Source organism: Silurus meridionalis, chromosome 12, assembly GCF_014805685.1.
Source record: "Silurus meridionalis isolate SWU-2019-XX chromosome 12, ASM1480568v1, whole genome shotgun sequence".
Classification (NCBI taxonomy): Eukaryota; Metazoa; Chordata; class Actinopteri; order Siluriformes; family Siluridae; genus Silurus; species Silurus meridionalis.
This window is the reverse complement of record NC_060895.1, coordinates 22,706,472-22,728,383: the sequence shown is the minus strand read 5'-3', so window position 1 is coordinate 22,728,383 and position 21,912 is coordinate 22,706,472. Positions and strand designations below refer to the sequence as shown.

The 21,912-nt window shown below is 39.6% G+C and overlaps 1 protein-coding gene across 1 annotated transcript in view; it reads right to left on the bottom strand.

The window, feature by feature from the left end:
* The window catches only part of robo1 (roundabout, axon guidance receptor, homolog 1 (Drosophila)), a 285,171-nt gene that overhangs the window by 24,466 nt on the left and 238,793 nt on the right, over nt 1-21,912 (bottom strand). Inside the window, 11 exon segments of the mRNA XM_046862548.1 lie at nt 926-952; nt 7,826-8,029; nt 9,267-9,438; nt 11,567-11,688; nt 13,306-13,350; nt 13,353-13,539; nt 15,304-15,425; nt 15,512-15,678; nt 17,323-17,491; nt 18,239-18,320; nt 18,958-19,163. Of these exon segments, the coding sequence (XP_046718504.1) occupies nt 926-952; nt 7,826-8,029; nt 9,267-9,438; nt 11,567-11,688; nt 13,306-13,350; nt 13,353-13,539; nt 15,304-15,425; nt 15,512-15,678; nt 17,323-17,491; nt 18,239-18,320; nt 18,958-19,163 (1,503 nt within the window).

Genomic DNA, 21,912 nt, shown 5'->3' with positions numbered 1-21,912 from the left:
TGGGAGGTTGATTAGCATGAAATGAAACCACCTCAAACAGAGGACAGAAGGAGGGTGCAAATGTGGGCCATGGAAGAAAGTCGCAGTAAGTCACGCCGCTTCGGCTCGTCTCTCCCTAGTTTTCTTGTCTAATTGGGCGGCCAGAGCTCTGCCGTCAACTCTTCAGAACCAGGTTGAGAAACCGAGCAGCTTTGATCCGTTCTTGTCTGTGTTTAAAGAGCTTTCTTTAGTACTCTGGAATCCGAAGGGCTCGCTCCGCAGAGTCCCAAAGCCTTCTTTGATGGCTTTGTGAAAAGCTCCAGACTGATGCTTTTGCTCTTCCTTGTAGACAGATGTATTTTTAACTGGAGAACATGGTTTACTAAGCTGAGCTGATATTTCTTCATGTCCTGCGTGATTCCTCTGACGGGATTGAACAGGACTGGGGGATACATAAATCAAGTAAAGAGGACATATAGTGTGGTACACTATAGAAATAGAAAAAAATAATAGTGTAACTGGTGCTTTAATGACCACGTGCGTTCCAACATCCACAATTTCAAGTTAGAACAAATCTTCCCCGCAAAACATATGGCGATGCTACGACGAGTAAGCGCGGAAGAACATCACTAGAAGATACGAGGGATCAGGTAGACCTTTGACGAGTTCAACCACCAAAATGTCTAAATCCTTCGGCGACTCATGCATGATGACCGTCAGAGAACAATCCACATGATTTCACTACTAGCCAGATTTGGCTCCTGTGGATTTTGGCTTCTTCACTAGATAAAGATCAGCTCAAAGCTCGTTGTTTTGACACCATTGTGGAGATTCAGCGCGAATCGCTGAAGATACTTGACTGAAAAGAAGACTTCCAGGACACATTCCAGAAGTGTCAAACAAAGTCTTGAAACCTTTGGATACTCATATATGATGTAGTGCTTACCGGTTGGTGTGAAGGTGAACGAGGGCACTGCGGATCCAAAGGTCAGAAAATGGAAGAAAAGAAGAAGAAAAAGTTCAGGTTATTAAATGAGATTTTATCAAAGATAACAAATGTTTTACAGTCAAAAGTATTGGGAAGTATTGGGAAAAAAAGTATTGGGACACCTGACTTTTCCAGCCATATGTGGTTCTTCCTTAAAATGTTACCACAAAGTCGGAGGCACACAATTGTACAGGACGTCCTTGGATGCGGCATCGTTCGCAATATGGAATTCCCGAATCTGATTAGTCAGAAATCCACTAGATAGGCTTGCACTCATTTTTATACTTCATAGTTTCCATAGAAACCGCAAATCGACAGATGCTTCCGAAACCTTTTTTTATTTATTTTTTTTACCTTAACTGTATAATCATCAGTACGGTGAAGTTTTCTACAAGGAAATGTTTAATTACATTCGTGGAAGAAGTCACCCGTGTTAGCGCTTTGTAACAGCAAGCCGATAACTACTTCATGACTATCAAGAGAATGGATAAGAAGGGCTTCTTTTTTTATTATAGCTGCTTTAACGCAAGTGAAAACAGGCACTAACTAAGTTCCCAGATATTCCACAGCACTAAATGTAGCAATAACCAGATAAAAAGTTTGATGTTGCTGCTTTTGGAGAAAACTCTGCTGTAGGAAAATGACTTCAGGGTAATAACTGTAGTTCGCCATCCCATCGTCACACTCTCACCACTGATCACTTTCATTATATTAGATCTTGAATTCCTGACCACAAAAGGTGAAGTGGTTGTGAACGCTGTAGGGGTAAAATTGACCTGAAAGACTTAGAAATGGCTCAGGACCACAGATTGCATTTAATCCTCCATCACTGCACACCTTGACAAAGATAAAACTGTAATGAATAGACATTTGGTGCTAAGAATGGAAATGGGTTCTCTTTTGAATCTAGTTTCTCACAAGGTTTCATCCTCATGAAGTCTCAAGGAGTTTTTCCTTCCCAATAGGGATAACCTAACAATTATAAAAAACAAGCGTATACATTCTTTTCTAACCGCTTTATCTCTGTAAAGCTGCTTTGAGACAAGGGCCATTGTTAAAAGAGCTCAACAAAAAAAATGAATTGAATTAAATGGATCATGATCTGAAAGCTAGAAGTCTTTCAAATCTTAATGCATGAAACGAAAATCTGTATGGTGTCGTGTTGGATTCGAATCGACCAAAAGGAATAACTGTTAATGCTGTGAACAGCAGGTAGAGAAGTCTTCAATTTAATCAGCAAACCAGAGGTGGGAAGTAATGGAGTACAAATACTTCGTTACTGTACTTAAGTAGATTTTTTTGGCATCAGTACTTTACTCCACTATTTATTTTTCAGACAACTTTTTACTTTTACTCATTACATTTTTACACAAATATCTGTACTTTTTACTTCTTACATTTTTAAAACCGGCTCGTTACTTTAGTTTTAATCCATTGATTTGGTGAAATTTTTTTTTTTTTCACTGCGCGCTGATTTCAGCCGAACAACCGATTTCCTGTTACTGCTCGTCTTTTTCAATCCGCTGGTGTATAAAGTCCTGACTCTCACTCACCACAGATGTAGACTAGTTTACGAAGATAAGAATCAGTAGGCAGAAGGCAGTGAGAAGTTTGGGGTTAATGTGGATGAGACAGAGGGAGTCAGTGATGTGAACATGACTGAGAACAGACACATTCCTGATCATCATCATCTTTTCTCTGCTTGTGTTCTATATGTGGATGTTCCGCCTGGACACATTCATTAGGTAACAACATTTTTTATTTGTTTTGTATTAATATATATATATATATATATATATATATATATATATATATATATATTTGGCTGTCAAAATTAAAATTATTGTAAACAGCACTAAGTTTTATTGATGCGCTATCAATTCAGCGCGCATTTCTGTTTTTACCATTTTTATAAAAAATATAAATACATTAATAATATCTAAATATAAAAGAGGGGAGATTAAAACCTTCGGGAAAAAATACATTTATCCACGATGTCCTTTCTTTACTTAGATATAAAATAAATAAATAAACTCCAGATAAAAATATTTGTAATCAGTAAACTTTTGTTTTATTTCTGCGCCAAGTCTCAACTCAAACACAAAATCCGCTATGTTTTACACAATTAACCCTCTAGGTGGCGTTTTGTGGGTTTTTCCCTCATAATGGCGACACAAACTACTTTTTACTTAAGTACATGTCAGAGCCAAGACTTCTTTACTTTCACTTGAGTAAAAAAGTTTAATCAGTACTTCAACTTTTACCTGAGTATTTTAAAACATGAGTATCTGTACTTCTACTTAAGTAAAGGATGTGTGTACTTTTGCCACCTCTGCAGCAAACACAACCAAAATGTTAGTCACAGTGGTGGACAAAGCACACAAACCATGTACTTTAGTTAAAGTGGATCCACTCGGGGAAAAATAACACCAGCAAAAAGTAAAAGTGTTCCTTTAAACTCTCACTTGAGTAAAAGTACAAAAGTATTTGCCTTAAAATGTACTTAAGTATCCAAAGCACTATGATTTATTATGGTTTTAATGTTCCTATTATCACTTTTGCTTAATCAACTCAGTTTATGTGAAAAGACTCAGATGCTACTCTTACAGATTTCGCAAAATGTATTTGAGTAAAAAGATATTATGAGATATTTGACTTTGAAATGTAGTGAAGTTAAAGTCTCCCCAAATAGAAAAAACTTTTTTTTAAACGCACGACGATGCCAAAAGATAAACTCTCGAGAGAAATAGTTGTGAAAGGAAGGAGGAAGACAGTGAACAATGACTTTCTTGGTCGGCTACTGTTTAGATACAAGCCGTTGTAACGCGTTGAGTCTGGGTGAAGGGAGAGCTCGCTAACTCCAGTTACAACAGAAATCATATAAGCACAGACAGGTTTCCAAAACTTGTGCTTTTTTATTTTTCTTGGCAACAGCGTTACGGGTTAGTCAAAGAAACTTAGAAATGAGCATCAGAAAATAATAAGGACATAATCCTCATCTTGCACACATGCAGTAATACTGGAAAAATGCAGTGGCAGGCTATTCCCAAAATACCGCTATGCTCCTAAAGGAAGCACAATATATTTCACCTGTTACACCGTGTGTAACGTGTCTTTCGTTAAAGGCCTGTGTAAAGTACATTAGTCTACACACCTGCAGCATATAGACAGGTGTGGCTTATTTATGTTAAAAATAAAAATATTTGTAAAATTCAGTTATATAAGGGTGCACTTTATAGTCCGGAAATTACAGTATATGCGAAAAAGCTATTTAAGTCAATAAAGAATTACATTTACTTGGTTACTCTCCACCAATGGCTTTAGCAATAATTCTATGCAATTATATACATTTATGATGCAGGAACATAGATCCTCCAACGCTTTTTGACTTTGACACAACACAACCATACAGTCTTCTAGCTCCAGTTCGTCTTATCGTCTTATCGTATTTACGCTCCACGTGCCTCGGCTTGGCCTTTAAATGTCACAATTTTTTCTTCCATTACTCTTTCTGTTTGGTGGCGCTCAAAAATCCCAGCGTACCAAAAGATCGTGGTAATAGATGTGGCCATTCTTTGATGCTGTTATCGTACGTATTTATCTGTTCGGAGGTAAACAGACGAGGCGAGGCGATGAGACAGACTCCTGTCAGACGTTCCAGGGCGTATAATACGATAAATAAATAAATAAACCTATCCCGGCTATTCAGTAATGACAGGTTGAATACAATACAGTAGCTGCACATATAAGCACATTCGATAACGCCTCTCTCCCTTATCTCTATCTGGCTCCTGCTGAGCCAACTCAGGTCTTATGTGTTACAGTGAGCCTTGTCTTTGTTTCTCCTCACAGCATCCAGGCTGATTCTACTCAGCTACATGCGGATACACAGTGGACCAAAGTGTATTTTTCCAAGTATCTGTACATTGACTTCACAATATTATATGGGATCTGCATGGAATTTTTAAACATCCCATTTCACATTTAAGTCAAGAGGCTTTTTTTTTTCAGTCAGTACCCATTCGCTGTTATAATTCTGGAAAGATGTTCTACTAGATTTTGTGGGGATTTGTTTGAGATTACTAACACCCTTGTGGAGCAATTAAAGTCAGGTACTGATGTGGATGAGGCGAGGAGGCCTGAAGTGCAGTCAGTGTTTACATTCATCCTGTTCAATAAGGTCGAATTCAGAACTCTATCGAAGGAGATCTTCCAATCCAACCCATATCTTCATGGAGCTTGTTTTGCACAGGGGCATCGTCAAGGAGCTTAAGGAATATAATTTTGGACTTCTGATTGGAAGGTCGTAGGTTCAAATCCCACCACCAAGCTGCCTAAGCAAAGCCCTTGACCATCCAAAGCTCAACCTGTCCATCACCACTGCAAACAGTAAGGGGCTCAGAGCCGATCCTTGATGAAATCCAACCTCCACCTTAAAAAGCTCAGCTGTATAAATGAGATAAATGTAAGTCGTTTTGGATAAGAGCATCTGCCAAAATTCCATAAATGTAAATGATAAACCTAACTCCAGATTTCTGATTTTATCTTCAAATTTTGGTGGGTGGAGCCAGAGGATGGAACACAAACAAATTATGGTACAATAAAAAAATAAATGTAACAAAAAAAGCAAACAAACAAAAAATAAGAAAATGGCTGCCTGCAGTGTAACAAAGTGACATTTTGATTGAAATTGTATTTTATTTCTGCTTGACTAGTTTTCTATCTTTGAAATCAAAACCAAAGAAGCAAAACATCAGACACTGAGCACATCTGATCTCACCTCAGGAAAGTTGAGTTCATGGTTTTGGTTTGGTTTACAGTCATTTATCACAAGAATGCTCCTTAAAATCAATGGTAACCATCTAATCCAGGCCCTGCACACAAACATCCCGGACCTCAAAGCGCTGAATCCTTTTCAAAGTTGCAGCGTTTGAGTTCTGAAGTTCTGAACGCACGTCAACCTTCAGATTGTGTGAATGCTAATGCGAATGAATAGCCGGACTCGCCTTCTCTTTTTCTTAGCAGCCTCCAGCCTGCCAACACACATTCCATTAGCTGGATGTCCTTCAGACCGTGTGCCAGCGTCAGGGGGGGAGAAAAAACCCTCCATTGTGCAATCTCCCAAAGTGCACGAACTCTTGAGTGGAAGCGAGAGGTATGAAAGAGCAATAATGCTTCATCAGATACCGAGAGATAGCGGCACATAGTGTACCAGTAGTGAAAAGAGGCAAAGCAAGGACACAAGAAGCGCCGAATATTTCTATCTTCGCTCTTTTCAGTGCAGAACTCGAACCAATTTGATATAGCAAACATATTTGACGGTGAAGGGAAATATGTAAAGAATGTATTTACATAAACATGATGTTCATTACTGCTTTAAACGGGAGATAAAACCACAATCTTACTCATTAAACTCCAAATGAAAGATGACAAAGGATTTCTTACCATGGTTAGATTCTTCAAGCAAGATGGATCACATCAAACATGGATTTTAGTCAGGAAGAACTTTGATTCGACTCAAAACCAGGAAGTGAATCTCCAACTGAAGCAAAGGACAGAGCTTTAGGGCTGAAGAAACCAATCATGTTCTAGATTCTAAACAAAAAGTGTGAACACACACTTTCATCCCGATGCCCTACTTCTACAAAGCACTTTTGTACGTCGCTTTGGGCAAGGGCGTCTGCTAAATGCCGTATATGTGTATGTCCTACATTGAGTTCTGTTCAATTGGAAACCACACACTCCTACCTAGAAAGATGTTCCACTGGTTTTCGGAGTGTGTTAATGTAAGATTCATTCAGACACAAGGAGGTGTAGTAAAACCAGGTAGTGATGTAGCTGAGGAGGCCTGGGGTGCAGTCAGCGTTTACATTCAATATGTTCAATAGGTTTGGAGGTCTATGCAGGAGATCTTCCACACACTTATGTAAATCATATTTTCATGGAGCCAATCTTTGTACACAGGGTTTGCATTGGCAGGGTTCGGGTCTCCTAGTGCATCCACATCCAAAGGCATCTTATACAATTGTGTGCTTCCATGTTTGTGCTAACAGTTTGGAGAAAAACCACATGGGGCTGGAGAAGTCAGATATATTATAATGTGTACTTTTTACTCCACTTCATGTCAGAAAAGCATGTCGTTCCACACAACCACTGTATGATGTACAAAGAGTGTTGAATGAGGAGATTTGGTATTACACATGGCTGGAAAAGTCAGACGTCCTAATACTTTTGCTATCATAGTGTATCTGCTGCTTGTTCTGCGCGTTAAAAAGTAGAGGTTGGCTGATTTTGAGTTGATTTTTCTGATACAGATAGATCGGTTTAATCGCACTTGTCAATAAACGATTAATCAAGTATTTATAATGGATACTGGATTAAAAAAATTTGAAAAACATACTGTAACACTTCATGTAAAACAATCCTGAATTTATTACAAAAGAAACTAAACAAAACAGTACTGAATTAATTAAAAAAGCACTTAATTTTATACATTTTATTATATTAATTAACAAATATAATTATATAATTAATAAATGATCATTAATTAATATGATAGCGCTCTCCGTGCAGCACGCCGTCACATGTAAAAACAAAAGGCACGCAGCGTCAGGGATTCGCCTCTAGAGGCCGCTCTCGTAATGACAGCGGACCGGAAGCCACCCCAGTGAGCCGGAAAAATCGGTATGGATTTTTGTTAATACTTCCAACAACCAACGATCGGTGCCGGAAAAAACAACAACAATTAATCAGTCGACCTCTATTAAAAATGCTGAAAGCATATAAAAAAAACCTGAAAAAAATCTATTTTGTCTAATTCTGGATAATAAAAGTGTTTAGTATTTTATTTTGGCGTACCTTTGCGGATGCCGGCGTAGCTGGTGCTCAGGCCGCTCCTTTTCTTGCGATGACGGTAAAGCCAGATGCTGAACACCATGAGGATGATCCAACACGCCGCACCGATCCCGGCGATGAAGGCTGGCTGCTTTACCACATCAGAGATCTGCTGAGAGAGCGTGTCCTCAGGGTCCACGACGGGCTGAATAATCTTCCCTGAGGGATCTGGAGAAAAGAAAAAAAAAAAAAAGAGATGTCAGAGGACAGAAAAAACATATGCTATAGGCTCGATGTTAAACTAATATAAAGCATGATGTTATACTTCTTTAATTCATTTGGAATCATGCTCTACAGATAACAGATTTGTTCTGGTATGAAGCATTTAATGAAAAAAAAAAAACGTCTGGAGAAACAGCAGACAACAAAGCGTCTGCTTTATCAGCCTCCGTCTCACACACGCTCGCCACATGAAAGCGGCTCGGCCCGTTCTTCCCAGCACACATTTCGTCCTGCTGACTTGCTTTTCTCTTTTCTTGTCCGCTTCATTTCAGTGTTTTTGTCGCTCTTATCACTAAAGAGACGTTTTGAAGCTGGAAGCAAATCTTCACTCTTCTTCAAAAACACGTTCACTCACAGTGCAGGAGACACACAGACAGCGCTCTCACACACATCCTTATAGTCTCTTCTAGTCTGTCTGTCTGTCTGTCTGTCTGTCTGTCTGTCTGTCTGTCTGTCTATCTATCTATCTATCTATCTATCTATCTATCTATCTATCTATCTATCTATCTATCTATCTATCTGCCATCTGTCCATCTACACATCTTTCTGTTTGTCAGTCTGTCCATTACCTCGTTTATCTATCTATCTGTCCATTCATCTATCTGTTTGTCTGTCTGCCTGTGCATCTATCCGTCTGTCTGTCCTTCTCTCAGTCTGTCTATTGGTTTGCCTTTCTGTCTACGCATCTATCTACCTATCTGTCTACCTGTAAGTATGTCCACTCACCAATTTATCTATCTATATGTCTGTTTGTCTGTCCGTCCATCTGTCTGTCTGTCCCTCTCTGTCTGTCTATGCGTCTGTCTGTCTGTCTGTCTGTCTATTTATCTTTCTATCATCCATCCATCCATCCACTCATCTAGCTGCCTTTCCATGATCTTGTTCAATTCTATCTGCCTATATTTTTTTTACAATTTTCTTCAATTTCCTTTACATTTATTTACAGAAAAACTGACATCTTTCTCCAAACTCAACCTGTCAGATACTAAAACGCTCTCTCAGCTGTGCAGATCCGTCTGATTCAAAAGATTAATTCTTTCCTTTTCTTATCATTTTTTAACCCTGCCTAGAGAATTTTTTACCCAGAATCAGATATTCCGTGTGTTGAGGTGAGAGGTGAAAGGTGAAAGGGGAAAGTTGAGATGCTGGGTAAAATGTGGTGTGATGCGGTGTGTCGAATCACCCAGCTGGAAGTAGGTGAGTTCACTCTTCACTCCAGGTCCTGCTCCAGTGCTGGCTGCCACCTCCACGCCGTAATGGATTCCCGGAACCAGCCCCAAGATCACTGTGGAGAAAGTGGACCCATCCACCGTGCGGTTGATATGGTAACGAGTCTCGTTTCCCAAACACCAGATCTGTGTGAAGGAAAGAGTCATGCAGGTTCAAATTCCAGCTGCACCACTTGGGAGACGTGAAAGTTCATTGACTTTGATTACATTTGGTTAAATACAATTGTGTGCCTTCAACTTTGAGGTAAGACTTTGGGAAATATGGCTGGAAAAATCCGGTGTCTGTCCATCTGATCTAATCAATCCAACAACCATGTGGGAAAAAAAAACTGAAAATAATATACAGACTGAAAGAGATGAAGCTTTGGCCAGCAGCTCCCTCAACACCTTCACACACTAATCTAGTTTTTGACGAAGATTTCCTGAAGGTCCTTCTGATAAAAACTGCTTAAAATATTTGCTATAGCCGGTTTCTGTCAGGTCTCAGAGAAACAATATAAATGCCGGCCCAGAATCCTGTACGGTCTGATAGTATGCAGTGATTATGCGTAAAATGAAACACAGCCTGTATGGTTTTTAAAACACACGCATGTTCCTTTCATTTCTATGCAGCAACATAAGTAAAAGGCAAAAATACACAAGTAATGAACAATAAATGAGTGGAAAAAAATTGTGTGGAGAACTGAGCAGGGAAGGTTGGAGACTTATTCTGGAAAGTGAAAGGAACCAACATGGCAACCATTCCATACACCTTGCAATTTTATCTGGACTGCGGCTCATTGGACCCGCCTTCACCGTACAACAAGACGCCAAGCAGAAGTGTACGTCTGAGTCCTGTAAGTGTTATTTAGAGAGCAGACAGTCGTCTGGAGTGATATTTATTATAGAATGATCTGCCCAGTCACCACACCTACATCCTGTTAAACTGCTCTGGGATGAACTGGATCACAAGAAAGTTTTACATGAGGCACAGCAAAGTATTTCAGCTGAATGTTTGGAGAAACGTCTGGATGCCGAGAGCATTTAAAGCTGTTCTTCATGCTGAGCAAGAATTTTTCCATTAAAATTAAGTTTAGAATCTGTACATTTATATTTAAAAAAAAAAAGTATAAATACCATTACATAAACGAGTTTGTTGCATAGAAACAAAAAACATAAAACACCCGGTGTATAAAAACTTTTTATCGGTACTGTAATTACATTTTTTGTTTTGTAAATATAAATGTATGAATTATTTCATATTTGTATAAAAAATGTTAGGTTCTCAAAATGACAGAAATTATAATACATTAAAAAATGTACACAATATTTTTTTTATAATGAATCTTTTTTAAACAAATAATTTCTATTAACAAGATTTCATCCTAAAATATTCCCACTTATAATAATGGATATAAAGTACATAATGCACAAATTGTAGATCATTTATTTTAAATGTACAGTTTTTGCTAAAATAAAAATAAATAAAAATAAATAAAAATAATCATTTTTACTAAATATAATAAACAGTCAAAAATAAACTATATCTAATTATATATTTTACTAATATACATTAAAGGATAACATAATACAGTATATGACAGAGTATAAAAATTATTCTTCTTCCGGCTTCTCCCATTAGGGGGCGCCACAGCGGGTATTGATATATCTTATTGTATATAATTAGAATATATCTTAATTCTAAATATTAGATTATATTATATGAATAATAAAATTTAAGAAGTGGCGAGCGGCTAAAGTTTGACCCAAATGGGGTCTAAGAAATGTGAACTTTAATTAATTTATTTTTTCATTTATTTTATTCGATTTAATCAATTTAATTTGTGCCAATGTAATCAATATAATAAAAAATAGTATTGCATTAATTTGATATATTTTATTTCTATAAAATATTATAAAATATTATTTTACCAAGCAGGCATTTTATTAATTTAAACTGTTGATGTCCACAAATGTTATTAATAATAAACTGAGTGAATAAATAGCGACACCGTGACTTAACCAAAATACGTGCCGAAGTTTGTGTACTGTTACACCCCTACTATTTATATAAATATAAGTAGGCGAAATACCTTCCCCATTTTGGCCAGTAGGTGGCAGCAGAGCACAGGCATTTTTGCTCTACTCCTCATTCATGACTTAATGTTTGAGTCCAAACTCAGCATTCTCATCCTCTTTATAGCCCTTTGTCTGTGTGTGTGTGTGTGTGTGTGTGTGTGTGTGTGTGTGTGTGTGTGTGTGTGTACATGCTCACCCTGTACTCCTGGATCACTCCGTTACGCTCGTCCTCAGGAGGTGCTTGCCAGGAGAGCAGGATGGCCGTCTTGTTGTCTCCGCTCTGTGTCACAGTCACATCTCGGGGTGCAGCGCTAGGAGCTAAAACAACACAACACAACAATTATGACACGACACTTAGTGTTAAACAGTGATGTAGCATAATGAAAGGAAGGCAGGCAGGCAGGATGGACAGACAGACAGACAGACAGACAGATGATGCTTTATGCGTCACATACTTTTTACAGCACAGTGAAATTCTTTCTTTGCGTATCCCAGCGATGAAAACTGGGGCCAGAGCGCAAGATCAGCCGTGATACAGCTGAGCACAGAGGGTTAAGGGCCTTGCTCATGGGCCCCAAGTATGGATGCTTAGCGACACTGGGGCTTAAACCACCGACCTAAATTCCTATCACAGGTAAAGGCTCCGGATTCAAACGCTACTTCCACGACCCGTACAACAAGCCCTTTACGAGGCAGAGTGAATTAGATAACGAAGTGTAAGTAAAGGCAGAATTAAAAACCATACCTCCGTCTTCACCAAAGAAAATGTTCCTGCTGTTTCAAGAAATGTAAATCCCACACAGTTAGCTAGACGAGCAGGAAGTCGCACATTCTGCATATCAAACTATTTTACACTTCACATTTCTTTCCAAACTTTTGTTTTGTAGCAACTTTTTTCCAAACAGACTCTAAATAATGATCTCACAAAGCTTTTCCAAAGCAACTTTTTTATCCTCGTAAATACACCCAGAACGGGAACGCTGGATATGGTCTGCACTTACGGTTTCGTGAAATCGCGGAAATACGTCTTCTCTTGGTTTTAGGACAGAACCTCCAATTCCAAACTTAGGCCCCATTTGCTGTTATAATGAGCTCCACTCTTCTGGGAAGATGTTCCACTAGATTTTGTGGGGATTTGTGTGAGATTCATTTAGCCACAAGTGCATTAGTGAAGATGTAGGTGGAGATGAGGAGGCCTGGAGTGCAGCCAGTGTGAAAAAGATCAACCACACACTTTTAACCCATAGAGCGTATATCTTCATGTAGCTGGCTTTGTGCACAAGGGCATTGTCATGGAACAGTATGAGGAAAAAAAAGAACGGCGTACGACTGAAAAAGTCTGGATCCTGTACTTTATTCCGATTCTGCATTTGTTTAAAGGAGTCTGTGTGGCACAAGCGTCCTACTTATTAGAAACAAACTTCGCTACGCTAAATATCTTCCCGACTGCTTGAATGCGCGAAGGGAGAAATGTGCAAAAATGCAAAAGGTGATATTTGGCTAAACCGCGCCTTCGTCTGCGAACACTGGATGCAACTTGTTTTACGCCGTAAACGTAAAACCAAGCGTGAATCCAGAAAACAAGTCTCCGAAGAGCAGTTAAATCCTTGAGCACAAACCCAGCTGCTTCTCAGACCCCCCTTTTTTTTTTCCACCACCGTTCAGTCTTTTCACACACTCATTTCCCACTCGCACACCCTGCAACACGTATATATACCGAGGAGTAAAACGAATCCATGTGGGAGAAAGAAGCCCACAGACGTCCACACCCTACGATCAATTAGCAAGGCATGCGTTCCAGTACGCGCTTGATGCATTTCATTTGCTCTCTGGCTGGCGTTTACAGTGGCTACAATTCAGTGTGAGTAACCTGGAGAAATAATAACCCACACCTGCATGACAGGAGTTTCATTCAAGCAGCAGAAAGTTCCTCACCTTCTTCCAGCGTCTTTCCGATTTTGACGTCGCTGTCCGTGCCTGGAACTCGTTGAAGAAGGGTCGTATTTTGAACTCGTAGGTGGTTCCTCTGCGCAGCTGAGCGATCATGGTCGAGTACTCGGATGGACTCCTGACCTCAGACACGGCCCAGTCGCTGCGAGTCTGCCCCGACTCGGACGCCACACGGTACATCACCTTATAACCCTGCATGTACTGGGACTGCTGTTCCACCTGAACACAATAACATTACAGCAGGTCCGATTACTAACGCTGGAGAACAGATAATCAATAAAGACACACCAGAGGAAGACGTCCTAACAGCTCAAGGTAGCTGATGAAACCGAACGGCTGATTTTAAAGAAAGGCATTGATATTAAAGAATTGAGGAACCTGCACAAAGGACTCCTGGTGGCTAAGGTTGTGTGATACTGACAATACAATTGATATCTCGATATTTTTGGGGGGATTTTTTTGATATTTTAAACATAAAACGTTGAATACTGAGATTATTAAAAAAAAAAAATGTGAAATTCAAACCCCCAGTAAGTCACTGTTAATAAGTGAGTCATTGTGATTGAACTGAATCATTTAAACGGGTGATTCATTCAGGAACAAAACACCATCCAAATGTAAATCACTTAATATCGACTTCTTTTTTTATTCAATTGTTAGAAATCAATTTTACACTTGTAATCATGAAGCCCCATTATGTTATTATTGATATCGACTAACTATATGAAATGATAGAAATCCCCCCCCCCCCCTTTTTTTCTTTTTGCCGACATGATTCAGAAGCCCCGGCGCTTTCGTGGCGATACACGAGTAGAATCTTCTCCATATGGTTCCAATGCAGAACTGTGCAGCCTTGTAAAGACCGTGACACGTGCATGATCAGAGCCAGTAAAACCTGTCGTCTCAGCTGCAACTCATTAAGCCGTCCAAAACAGTGCGAACGGTTCCAACAAATCCTGACACGAAAACCGCGTATGTGTGCATTTTACTACGGATAGCGGGCCGGCTGGAGGAGAGGTGCTCACGCCACATTAAGCACATTTCCAGCACATTGCAAATTTATTACAGGTTCGAAAAACATCAACTGCAATCACAGACTCTAACACAGGGAGTTGCAGGGTGTAAGTGAGGAGAAAAAGCCGCCGGGACGGGGGAAAGGAGCGAAACCTTTTGTTTGTTTTTGTTTCATTTTTTACTCTGAACACTCGCTTTCTATGGACAAAACGACGTAATCGAATGCATTCAACGAGTTTAGAAAATATAAGCTTTACTAAAACATTCTCCCAATCGGCAAGTATGCGGCTATCAGCCCTCTTCTACATACATTCGCTAACAGACGGGAAAGTTAAAGCCCCGCCCACCCTGAGAGTGTTACAGCGGTAAATATTGGATAAATATTTATCAAATATTTACCGCTGTAACACGGTCATATATGGTTGCCGTCCGTATTTGCATTTTTAAGGTCTATATGGAAAAATATCGAATTTTTAGATATAATTATATACATTTATTTTTTCTATTTTCTTAATTATTATATATAAAATATCTAAATATATTTGATATAGATATTTTCTTTTCACCTGTTTAATTCTATTCTAGTTTCTTTTCTATAGTTTCTTTTTTATTCTATTTAATCGTCAAAACCTGAGACTCGCCTGAGACACGCCTGAGACTCGTCTGAGACTCGTCTGAGACTCGTCTGACTGACAAAAAAAATTGTCTGTTTTCACTGCTTGTTTTCACTCACTTGTAATACAAACTGTACTCTACAGATAGACCTTCCAGAATGCTATTATTAGCAGCAAGATGTCTTAAGATAAACACAGCTCCGCCCACTAGCATTCAACTAGCATCCGGCAAAAAAGACATGGCCGCTAGCGTTCAACGTAAAGTGGTGCGGTGGTGTGAGCTTCCAAAGAAGATGGAATCTCTGAGTGTGGAATGCTCTTATCAGTGTGGAAGGAATGGTGAGATGGTCCTTACTGTCCACTGCACTCGGATGGAGGATGATGAAAGTATGGTGGGATTGTGGAGGTGAATGACGACGTCCCCGAGCTCCCTCTGGATCTGCCCATGCTCCACTCCCTGACTGGTTGGAGGAATTTCTGCACACACACACAAACAAACTTTAATGATGTTCACTCAGTACCACTTCTTCTTACCTTTATACACAGTATGTTCCATAGCTCACCCTGTGTTTTAATGGCGTCACTGATGGGACTCGGGTCGCTCAGGCCGTACGCATTAGCCGCTCGGACCAGGAACAGGTAGACGGCACTGGGCTTCAGACCCTTTAACACGTAGTTCTCAGTCCTCACATGCTCTGCTATGGTACGCCAGCTACTTCCTGATGCATGGCTGCGGAAAACGCAACACCGGACACTTAACACGTTTAATATACAACGATGTGTTCTTCTGACACCTCAACAGACTCACTACTTAGCAACAGAGGTACTGCTCTTTCTTCAGATTGTAGAATGCATTAAAAGTATTGGCGCCCCGAAAATAAGATTTTTTAACGCTTATTTGACCACCGAGTTTGTCCCGAAACTCAATTAAACAAAAGGTCAAAGCTCTTAGAAACCCCACAGTGACTTTTTTCTTTTTAATAAATATTTTTCCTTAAAAACTGTTTTTGATTAATATAATCCAGCAAGAACAAACCCACCAATCAGTGCAAGTTGCTAAGAGAATTTCCCTTCCATTCATTTCTTTAAATTGAGCTACACAGCAAATCTAGAATATAAATCTAAAATAAATCACGTCTAACAGAGACGAGCGATAGAGCCCTGAAACTACATCAGGATATGGAATTCATAGTGTTTTTGTTTGTATATATGTGATTTTTTTATTTGTGTATATATATATATATATATATATATATATATATATATATATATATATATATATATATATATATTATTATTATTATTATTATTATTATTATTATTATCTTTATTATTTTTATTATTTTTATTTATTATAATTTTTTTTTTTCAAACACTTTTTTTTATCCCACAGGAGAAATTTTATTTCTTCACATATAACAGCAATGTTAGGAAACTGGGGTTAGAGCACCAGGTCAGCCATGATACAGTGCCTCTGGAGCACAGACGGGTAAAGGGCCTTGCTCAAGGGCCCCAAGAGTAGCAGCTTGATAACACCAGGGCTTGAACCCTCAACCTTCCGATCAGTAAGTCAGAGCCTTAAACATTCAACACCTGAATGGAAAAAAAACATTCAGCATTATATTTCTGGCCACGAGTCAAATGCAAACTTCGATCCGAAAAAAAAACATTTACTTCTGACCTTCATGGAATGCAAATTTATAGCAATTAAATCCCCCTCATAAAATTTTATATTTTATTTATAGAAATTTTATTTAAACACTGCAAGTTTAAAACTATGCTGCAAAACATCTGTAAATGCTGTATTAGGAACCCCGGCTTTTCCAGCCCTGTGTGGTTGTTCTGCAAACTGTTGGAAGCACCTGATTGTACAGAATGTCTGGAGCGTGACATTTTCCCTTTACTTAAACTAGGAGTCCCAAACCTGCTCCAGCATGACAATACTCTTATGCACAAAGCAAACTCCATGAAGATCTCCTGCTATAGAGCTCTGCCCCTCAACCTTATTGTACAATGAATTGACCTCCTCACCTCTTCTTCATCTTCCCAGAAGAGTGGAGAATGTTATAACAGAAAAACGGGTAATACATGTGGAATGGGATGTTCCAAAAGCACACGTTTTGTCCATATAGTGCATCAATGATACTAACTGCTAAAAGAATCCTGATGAACAAACCTTTTGTAAATAAGTGCTTGGACCCCTATACTCACCGCTAGCGCATATACAATATTTCTTTAGTAGTTTTTTAGACGACCTTGTGCTCTGGTGCATCCTTGGGGCGATGTTGGGGTCAATTATGCGTCGTTATGATGTAGTTATATCGTAATCCTAGCAGATGTGCAGCAGTAAGAAGAGATTAGAGATTAGAGCTACCTAAAGGCCTCGATGATGTATGAGGTGGGCGTGGCTCCGGAGTGAAGGTCAGGCTTCCAGGACAGAGACACGGTGGTGCGAGTGACGTCGGTGATCTCGGGTTTGGAAGGAGCGCTGGGGATCAGGTTGGGATCTGTGGGTCGGCCGGGCTGAACTCCAATCCCGAACTCTGAGGGAAGATAATAAATATAGTAAAAGAATGCAATTTCTTTTCTTTCTTTCTCTCTTTCTGACTGTCACCTTGAGTTATTATGAAGTCAGTCTCATATGAAGGAAGGAGACAAGCAATTACTGAGTCATTCATATTTCATTTTCCTTCATTTTCTCTTTCTCTCTCTCTCACTTTTGACATCCCCTCGTCCTGTGTGTCTTTCACAACCTTGAACTTTCAGCTAGGCCTTCATTGATGCTCTCTCTCTCTCTCTCTCTCTCTCTCTGTATATATATTCCTCTCTCTCTCTCTCTCTCTCTCTCTCTCTCTCTCTCTCTCTCTCTCTCTATATATATATATATATATATATATATATATATATATATATATATTCCTTTCTCTCTCTTTCTTTCTCTTGTTCGGTCCTTCTAAGTCTTCCTCCTCTATCGCTCTCATTCTTCAGTGAAGTCTCTCCACCTCCCTTTCCTCATCTCTATCTTTATATCAACATCTCTCTCTAGTTCTATCTCTTGTTCTGTCATTCTCTCTCTTCGTCCTCCCTCCCATTCTTTAGCTGTTTCTCTCTCCACCTCCCTTTCTATATCTCTCATTCTCTATCTTTCTCTCTCTTGTTATACCTAACCCTCTCTCTCTCTCTTCCAATCTCTTACGCTCCGTTTCACATTCTACATCCACTTATCCTCTGTGTGTGTGTGTGTGTGTGTGTGTGTGTGTGTGTGTGTGTGTGTGTGTGTCTTTCACAACCTTGAACCTCCAGGTAGGCCTTCCATGACGCTTCTCCACTGGGACTGGAAGCTACACACGTATACACACCCGTGTCTCCAAGCTAAAGAAAAAAAAGTGAAAGAATACGAATCTATAGGTTTTTTGACTTGATGTGAGAGACGTAAATATTTTTGAGCCACACAGGAGTAAAATCTCTGAATTTACAAAAGATTAAAAATATCAAAGCAGATTTTCTTCGTAGCTCATTTGCATATAACAACACCCACAAACCTCCATAAAAGGTCATGTGTACAGTGAGCAGGAAATGAACAGTGAAGGTCAAGGCTGAAATACAAATCTCCACAAACAAACTCCAAAATCTAGTGGAACATCTTCCCAAAAGGTTATTATAACAGCAAATGGAGACTAAATGAGAAATTGGATGTTCTAAAAGCACACACATTTAGTATACAGTGCATGACACTTGATAGCTCCCTTCGCCCCGGATCTCCGCAACGATGCCAAAACAGCGACCTTTGAGCTGATCATCTAAGGGAGGAAGGTGAAGTCCACAAAAGCCAAATCTGGTGAGTAGGGTGGGTACGAAAGTGAGATCACGTGGATTGTCGATCATCGTGCACGATGACGTGATAAAGACTCGCACAAAACAAGAACATGAAGGAGGTTTGTTTTATATCATACAGGAATACACACGGGAACACACACGTTCTCCTGTCCCCTGGTTCTCTCGGTCATACCTTGGCGTAGCGGATCTGCAGAGCTCCTGAGTCCAGGAGTTTAAAGCGAGAGTCATAAATGGACACCAGAACCCCGTCTTTCTTCCACAGGATGGAGGGAGGAGGCGTTCCTGTCGTCTTACATCCCAGAACCACCGTACCATCAAGAGGAACCGTGTGATTGGTCGGACCCTGAAGGATCACAGGTGGAGGGCGGTCTGAAATAACTGCATCAGAGAGAGAGAGAGAGAGAGAGAGAGAGAGAGAGAGAGAGAGAGAGAGATAACACACTCCTGAGTGATAGAAGCTCATTTTTTCAACTGGAAGTAATTTTCCCATCACTCAGCATCAGTAAACAGGAGACGCAGCGTGAGAGAGAAAAGGCCGACATTCCGACGCTCTGACACGTGTGCCAACTAACACGTGAACACGTCTGTGCCGAAATAAAACACACTGCCTAGATATCAATCAGTTTGATAAAGACACACACACACACAGACACACACACACACACACACACACACACACACACACACACAACTGCACAGGCTGGGTTTTCTTTGGAAAGGCTTTCTCTCTTTCAATCCCCCTTTCATTCTATCTTTACCTTTCACTCTCCTGTCTCTTTCTCTCTCTCTCTTTCTCTCTGTCTCTCACTCTTGTTCTTTCTTCCTCCCTCTCTTTCTTACTATCCCTCTCATTTTTATCACGCTTTCTTTCTCTATCACCCTCTTCCTCTCTCTTTCTTTTGCTCCTCTTTCTCTCACCCACTCTGTTTCTCTCTCCTCTCTTTTCTACCTCACTTTCTTTCTCTATCTGTTCTTCTCTCAATCCCCTTTCTCTCTTCGATCTAACTTTACATCTTTGTATCTCTTCCTTTCTTTTTTCTCTCACTCTCTCGTTCCCTCTTCCTCCCTTCCCTTCCTAACTCTCCCTTTTATATTTTTTAATCTAGCCTTCTTTCTCCATCACTCTCTTCCTCTCTCGTTCAATTGCTCCCACTTTTCTCTGTTTCTTTCTTCCTCTCTTTATCTACCTCACCCACTCTTTCTTTATATCTGTTTTTCTTTCAATACCTTTCTATCTTTCTGTCTTTTCCTCCTTTCTCTATCTCTATCTCTCTAGTTCTGTTCGTCTCTCCACCATCTTTTAAAAAACTTGCACATGTTCGGAATTTTTATTACAGAAACGACAGCAATAAATCCTTTCACTCTATTTCTCAGTCTCTCCAGTTCTCTTCGTCTCTCTCTCTCTCTCTTTCTCTCTGTCTCTCACTCTCTTGTTCTTTCTTCCTCCCTCTCTTTCTTACTATCCCTCTCATTTTTTTATCACGCTTTCTTTCTCTATCACCCTCTTCCTCTCTCTTTCTTTTGCTCCTCTTTCTCTCACCCACTCTGTTTCTCTCTCCTCTCTTTTCTACCTCACTTTCTTTCTCTATCTGTTCTTCTCTCAATCCCCTTTCTCTCTTCGATCTAACTTTACATCTTTGTATCTCTTCCTTTCTCTTTTTCTCTCACTCTCTCGTTCCTCTTCCTCCCTTCCCTTCCTAACTCTCCCTTTTATATTTTTTAATCTAGCCTTCTTTCTCCATCACTCTCTTCCTCTCTCGTTCAATTGCTCCCACTTTTCTCTGTTTCTTTCTTCCTCTCTTTATCTACCTCACCCACTCTTTCTTTATATCTGTTTTTCTTTCAATACCTTTCTATCTTTCTGTCTTTTCCTCCTTTCTCTATCTCTATCTCTCTAGTTCTGTTCGTCTCTCCACCATCTTTTAAAAAAAACTTGCACATGTTCGGAATTTTTTTATTACAGAAACGACAGCAATAAATCCTTTCACTCTATTTCTCAGTCTCTCCAGTTCTCTTCGTCTCTCTCTCTCTCTCTCTCTCTCTCTCTCTCTCTCTCTCTCTCTCTCTCTCTCTCTGTCTTTCTTTTCAGCTCGATCTCGCTCTTCTTCTCTCGTTCCAAATAAAGACATGTCCAGAAGGATTTTTTTATTACTGACATAAAGCGGCAATAAACCGTGTCATTACTGGAACTCTGTAATTAGGAGGTGTGTCTCTGATGAGAGAAGAGAGAGGGAAGGAGAAAAGCCGCCTGGATCAGAAGACCTTTCCATTTCTACAACAGAACTTTGCCGGTTCCACACACTAGGTGGCGATCTCGGTAAAAACAAAATGCTAAAGTTAGCTGTACTATCATTTCACTGGTGTGCAAACATTCGAAATAATTAGCGCACTTTTTTTAAACAAATTTCTTTTTCAATTTTCTGAAATTTGGTGGGCGGAGTCAAGAATGGGAAATAGACTTGAATAAGCATGCTGAGAAACCATATTAACATAAAGACAAAGACTTAAGTTGTATTATATTTGGGAAGTTGATGTTAAGAGCAGGAAAAATGGGTGAGCGTAAGGATTTGAGCGAGTTTGACAAATTGACGTCTAGACGACTGGGTCAGAACGTCTCCAAAACTGCAGCTCTTGTGGGATGTTCCTGGTCTGCAGTGGTCAGTATCTATCAAAAGTGCTCCAAGGAAGGAAAAGTGGTGAACCAGTGCCCGGTGGTGGGCGTCCGAGGCTCATTGATGCATGTGGGGAGTGAAGGGTGGTCTGTGTGGTCCGATCCAACAGACGAGCTCCTGTAGCTCAAACTGCTGAATACGTTCATGCTGTTAATGTTTGACAGGTCAGAACTGTTTTGCCAGCAAAAGGGGACCAACACAATATTAGGCAGGTGGTTATAATGTTATGCCTGGTGTGTGTGTATATATATATATATATATATATATATATATATATATATATATATATATATATATATATATATATATATATATATATAGTGTGTGTGTGTGTGTGTGTGTGTGTGTGTGTGTGTATGAACATGTATATGCGTGCATGTATACAAATGAGAGTATAAGTGTTTGTATATTAGTGTGTGTATGAATACGTATGAGTGGGTGTGTATGTGTGTACT